The 6,295-nt window shown below is 46.6% G+C and overlaps 1 protein-coding gene across 1 annotated transcript in view; it reads left to right on the plus strand.

Annotated features, from left to right (window-relative positions):
• The first annotated feature begins 322 nt into the window (after positions 1 to 322).
• ARHGAP1 (Rho GTPase activating protein 1) overlaps positions 323 to 6,295 on the plus strand; it is a 17,413-nt gene continuing 11,440 nt past the window's right edge. Inside the window, exons 1-3 of the mRNA XM_010189360.1 lie at positions 323 to 352; positions 578 to 764; positions 1,526 to 1,618. Of these exons, the coding sequence (XP_010187662.1) occupies positions 623 to 764; positions 1,526 to 1,618 (235 nt within the window). The 5' untranslated portion in view covers positions 323 to 352; positions 578 to 622. The remainder of the gene's footprint in view (positions 353 to 577; positions 765 to 1,525; positions 1,619 to 6,295) is intronic.

The following is a 6,295-nucleotide window of genomic DNA, read 5'->3' on the forward strand; positions in this document are numbered from 1 at the left end:
CCCCTGTCTTTCTAGCTCAGCCTACGAAATCCTGTTTTAAGAAGCTGTTCACTTTTGGGTTCAGATCCCAGCACGCTGAAGCACCCACTTCAGTGTTGTTGAGAGCTCTGGCCCTCCCGTATGGGGAGAAGGGGGGGTGATTCCTGGGAAAGCTTCCAGCACTGGGCCAACTGTGGAAACAGCCGGGCTTTGTGCCAGCCCTTGGGAGGGAGGGGGAGCTCAGAGCTGGTACAGTGGGTGTATCAGGCAGGGGCTGGTGTAGCCTGTCGCCTTCCTCAGCCTCTTGCTGCTGCTTCTGTTTCAGGAGAGAAACTGCTCTGGACAGAGCTGTGGTCAGAGACTCGCCGAGGGGGTTGGTGCAAGCTCCTGATGGCCTTTTGATAGCAACTTGTGCAAAAGTCCATGCTTCTGGCTTGAAGGAGGAGGAGTTCCTGCTGGTGTTAGCAGGGGGAGGGGAAGTGTGATCCTTGGATAAGTAAAGATAAGGGAGGATTTGGAGAAAATCAGTGAGAAGAGGAAGAGCCTCTATGGGGAGGTAAACCTGTGATCTCTGTGTCTCACCTAGCAATCTCTGCAGTCCTCATTCTAGACGCTGCAAAATAAACTGTGGTATTTGGAGACCATGGCTGCAGACCCACTCTCGGAGCTTCAGGATGACCTGAACTTGGATGATACCACCCAGTCCCTCAGCCAGCTCAAACTGGCCTCCATAGATGATGATAAGAGCTGGCCAGCAGATGAAGCCCCTGCTTTCCCCAAATCGGGTAAGTATCCTGCTTGCTTGGGGTCTGGGTTTTGGCCAAAAATGAATTGTTTGTTCTGCAGCATTGTGGTCATATCTGCATACACAGAGAGCCCCAGCTCCACTTGAAAGCTTTGTAGACACATTAATCTTGCACCACACCCGAGTGAATTAGCCCTTCCATTGCACAGCACTAAAAAGCTCAGAGCCAGCTGATGGAAATATACTCAGTCCTGTGGCTGGCTGTACTGTGGTGCTGACTGCACAGACATGCTGTAAGTCCTTGAGTGTCCTCTACTATGAACCCTTGCAGGATAGTTTGGCCTTCTTGAGTGGAAGGGTCTTGACCTTCCATGTGGGAGGTGGGGCTGGAGATGCAAGTTGTTGCTGTGAAATCCTGTGCTATGGACTGCAGCCCAGATTGGTCAGGGAAATTAGCTCAAGGGCATATAGGACGGATCCTCCAGCTCTAAAAAGCCATGATACTGCGCTTGGCACTTGGGTTTTGGTCTCTGTAAATGTTTGTGACACATCTGAACAGTCATTTTTGAGAGGGTGTACAGTCTGAGACACACATATGGCCCTCATAGGATTGACAGGTCTCTTCTGCTCTTGCCCACTCAGAATTTCAAAGGTGGGTTTCTGAGGCGGACTGGTGAATGTATTAGTCCCTCCTATGTTGAAGAGCCATTTTTTCCCCCCCTCATCCCTCTCTCTCTATTATACCCCTTGCCAAGGTACTCCAGGTCCCTTCTAATTGGTTGTTCCTTGTGTTTTGCACAGAGGACTGCAAAGGCTCCCCTGAAGCCGTCACTCACCTGCAGTGGGATGATCCCTACTATGATATCGCCAGGCACCACATTGTGGAAGTAGCAGGTAGCAGTCTTTCTGTTTTTTAACTTTGATGCAGCTAGGCTGAGGAAGGGTCTTTCTAGTGGGGTTGTGGGGACATCTGCTAAATGCCAGGCCCAAGTGGCAATGACCGCTGGTGATGTAAAGAGGAGGAGCACCAAGCTTTTTGAATGTTTGTGATGTGTTATTTTCCATCAACCTGGGTTAAACGCGCATTCCTTCTTGGCTCTTACTGGCTTGATTGTATTTTTAGCAGGACTTGGTTGCTTTTGCTGAATTGTGTTAGGTATGGCCCTTGACTATATTGTGAGCACGAGATGTGTTTTTTTGCATGATAATGCCACAGAAATTACCTAGTTAGGCAGCATACCTGCAAGGTCCTCAGCTGACTGAATAACCCCTAGTAGGTCTGGCAGCTCTTTTATACTGAATGGCCAGAGCTTGCCATCCTGTCCAAAACTAGCATTTACAGAAATCTGGAATAGGAGGAATAGAAAGACCTGATCATTCAGGGTGACAAGCATTTGGATTTTCTCTGTGTGGTTGTCTTATCCATATTTTAATTACACTAATCCTTGGCAATTTACTGCTGAGATCTCCATAAGAAAGAGTTTTGGGGGTAGTTTTTAGCTTGCTGTGGTAAGTCTGAGGGAAGGATAATCCCAGTTTATCTTGCATTCCTTATTTAAAAAAAAAAGTGCCTCCTCAAGCTGCTGTGACTTGATTCATGCTTCCTCCTTGATTATAGCCACCCCCTACCCCTACTGTTGCCATTTCTCTGTACCTTGGTCCCTGCCCCACATAAGAATTTGCAGCAAAGCAGAGCACAAGCTGGAGTCCTCCTGATCTGGGGTTGTTCTGCAGCAGGGTTTGACCACACAGGGAAGATTCTCAGGCGCTTGCCTTGGTAAGAGTTGTGCTGACATCATTCTTTTCCGTGCTGTTTTCTAGAATGGGCTTGCTTTCTCCTGACCTCTCATTGTACCTCTTTTGGGGAGCAAAATGATAATGGCAAACTGAACTTTGTTGTCCTTTGTCTCTTGTGTGCCTCAGGCTGCTCAGGTTGACGGGCCAGGTGTTCAGCATTTGGGCCATTATGTCTTGTAGATTTGCTGTATGTGCAAATGTGTAACTAATCTTCTTTTCCATGGGGCTGGCATTTCAGGTTTGAGGCTTATAAAGCTCTGCACCTTGGTCTCCCTACTGCTGAAACTAGGGAGGGACAGATGTGTGGACTCCACCGTTTCAGTGATAATAGCTAGAACTGACTGAGGTGGCTGGTGTTTTCTGGACACCAGGAGCTGGTGAGTTAAATGATAGGATGCTCACTTCAGACAGAGCTTCAGACAAAGTGCTTAACAGGGAGTTTAGATCAGAGACACTGATAAGACCGGAATGTCAGCTGCCCAGACCAGGGATATACTCTGTGTGCTGCCTCCTGAGGCAAGCACCAGTCTTTCTGTGGGACTTCTGTTCCAAAGTAATGTGGTATTTTTTTTCACACGCTCTCTGAAGGGAGTATCACTCCAGTGGATGTGTGTCTCAGTGGCTGTAGGCATGCAGCCATTTGACACGTTGTCTGGGATAGCAAATGAAGAATTGTCTCACTTCCTGAAAGGATTTCGGGGTGGTATGATGGCTGACCGGGAGGTATGCCTGCATTCTGAAAGAAATCTCTTTCCTGGCATGGTTAAATCTGTTTCTAGTGAGCTGTGTCCCTGCCGCGTCTCTGTGTAGTGTAGAAGCAGCTCGGAAAAGCTTCTGTTGTTGGCTGCTTCTGGCCACTTTCCACCAGTAGCTGGTTTATCTGGAAGCCTGTGATGGCCCCCACACAGAATGTGGAGCAATGCCTTTCTTGGCATCAGGAGAGCGAGCAGCACAGCTCCAGATAGGGGATTTGCTGCCACGTAGTTTTGAGATTCGCTGATGTCTCATCTCCTAGAAACAGCATTTATGAAGTTGATCAAAGCATCCTGAGTTGTAATCTGGGCTCTGGCGTGAAGCTGTTTGTTCAGTTTTCTTGGTCAATAATTAATAACTTTAACTATTCAGAGAATAAGACAGGGTAATGAAAGCAAACAATCTGGGTAAATCCTCTTAGAAGTAGCCTGGAGAATGAAAATCTCACTGGAGGATTAAAATGGAGCTGTTTGGATCTGGCTCTACTGACAAGTTGTGCTTGTCAGCAGCTTCAGGTGCAATGAAAGCTTGTCACGCTGAGCCTGAAACGAAATAGCTCCACCCCGGTTCTCCTGTGAATACTGGCAAATGGCTGCAAATCAAGGGTAGTTTTATCCATTCTGCTGATTTATGAGTTTTCTCTTCCCTGTTCTTCACTGTTCTGCACTTCAGAGCAGAAAGCATATGGCTAACTGTTCCTGCCTTTGCTGAAAGATGTTCTGGGATAATGATGCTATTTTGAGACAAAAGCAGAAGGCCAGTTCCCATCCTTGGGCTGAATTCCATGATCCCAGGGTTATCCTGTGTGGTCAGAAAAGTAATTGCTTCTTGCAGGAGGGGTTCGCAGTCTTAATAACTTATTAAACACCCAATTTTGATGACAAAATGTTAGCGTGCTCATTTTCCAGCTGACCTTAATTCCTGATTCGGTTCAAGGCATGCTGGTTTTGAATATCCTAGCTATCTGGCCTAAAAAGGGAAAAATACTGAAAAACGTTTTGCAGAATTTGTTAGAAAAATAAGGGTTTGGTTTTGTTTTTCACTTTAAAATAGTGCAGCAGTTGCATGGAGACTGTCCTTTTTGCCTATGCTCCTGTTCTCCTGGGGGCTGGGATCTTCCTGGAAATGGCTGTCCCTGGGGCACTGCTTTTTGTCCACTGAAAGAAGCAGGCGTGTCACTGCTGTCCCTAGCCCTGGTGTGTGACAGGAATATGGGGGCAAAAGGCATCCAGACCACAGTTCTGAGGGATTGCACAGAATCACAGCCAGGTTGGGGTTGACCATGGCATTGTCATGGATCAGAATAGTTCAGTTTTGGGAAACCACCTTTTGGTTCTGGGATTCAGTGCTTTCCTGAGGTAAAGATGATACTCTGCCTATCCTTTCAGACCTGCCCAAAGGTGTGTGTTTCTGCTGTGTTTCATGCAGGCTCTGGAGAGGTCTCTGCGTGGTTGTGCTCTTGTCTCAAAGTTCCTCTTTTTGTGAACATTTTAGTAGAAAAATTCGCCTTTACATGTGGCTAGAAGTTGGAGCGACGGTGGCTAGATTTCACTGCACAAACCACTTCTGCAAAGTGTGGGTTTTTTCCTTGCTCACATCACAGAGCATTCAGAGGAAACTCAGGCTTCTGGTTTGAAGGCTGCTGAGGAACTATCCCAAATTTCTGTTACAATTCAGAGTTTCTGTATCCTCTTGCTAATTCTTATATTGCAGAGGTGCTGCTTCCTTTGGGGTAAGGGCAAGCCCGTGTGACATAATCTTGGCCTTGAATTTCAGCAGAGGCTGAATTGCAAGAATATGGCAGATAGTTAAATAATCTGCAGGAGGTCTCTGGAGATGGCAACTCCTACTGTGTGGGAAGAGCAGGGCTCCTGACAGCTCTCTGGCAATGTGTTCCTGGTTTGTTTGCCCGACCTGAAATACTGGTCTTGCTTTTTTGGTCAATATGCAAACCTATAGCTATGAGGGGCATCAGCATTCTCACTTTACACAATAACTGGCTTTCTTCTTTTTGGGGTAAGAGAACTGGGGCTTAACATACAATTGGCATATGAATTTTTCACTGCTGTGAAGGCTAGAAGTTGGAGTAGCAGTTGTCAGGAGAGGGGCTATCACTATTTATTTCAGCTGTGTAGTCCCTGCCCAGTGACTTCAAAGCTTTGCTGAAGATCACAGCATGTTTCTGGTTGTATTTTTGTGGGAAATCTGCTGCCTCACACCATTAAATTAACTCTGCAGGGCTGCCCTTGCAGAGAAGACGCTATGCTGAGTGCGTGCAAGACCTGTGACTGAAGTGAGAAAGCAAGGTGGAGAGCTGGGGGTGTACCTTCCTGCGTGTTACTAGAGTTAAACTGCAGGTTCAACAGTGAATCTTCTTTTGATGGTGAGGCGAGACCAAACCTGCCTGAAAAGCACTGCAGCTGGCTGTGACTGCCAGAGCTGTAACCAGTGCTGATGATGTGCTGTTGCTGTCTGTGATTGACATGGGGAGGTAAAATCAGCACCAGTAGCTGTTGTTTCATGAAGCAGGCAAAGGTAGAGGTTGCAGACAAAACTTGTGTTGAAAGTATGCTGCAGTTTGTCTTTGGTGGCTGAAATTTGTTAGTATTAGTGAGATTTAGCTTCTTGCAGAACAGTCTGTTGGATGTGTTATTCATAGGGTATGATGACTCCGTGCACTTCTGAAGTTGTTCAAAGGACCCTGACACTCAGAATTAGTTGTGTTTAACCCTTTTTAAAAGTAGTAGTATGGCAGTTGCCATTTTGGTGGGAGGGGAAGTGTAACAGGGCCAGAAATTTGACTACGATTATACAGAATTAGTTGCAAATTCAAGAAAGAGACTTGAGAATCATGGGTTGCTGTTACCACCTCTGATTTTTAGATAAGGTTGCTTTGGAGAGGAACATGGGGGAAAGATGAAATAGAAGGAGCTTGACTGCTGCAAGATAGCAACTAAATGCATCCCAGTGACAATCTGGCTGGACTCTGGGACACTTTATACTCAAGATTACTTTCTGTGA

Source organism: Mesitornis unicolor, unplaced genomic scaffold (assembly GCF_000695765.1).
Source record: "Mesitornis unicolor isolate BGI_N332 unplaced genomic scaffold, ASM69576v1 scaffold39237, whole genome shotgun sequence".
NCBI classification, from domain to species: Eukaryota; Metazoa; Chordata; class Aves; order Mesitornithiformes; family Mesitornithidae; genus Mesitornis; species Mesitornis unicolor.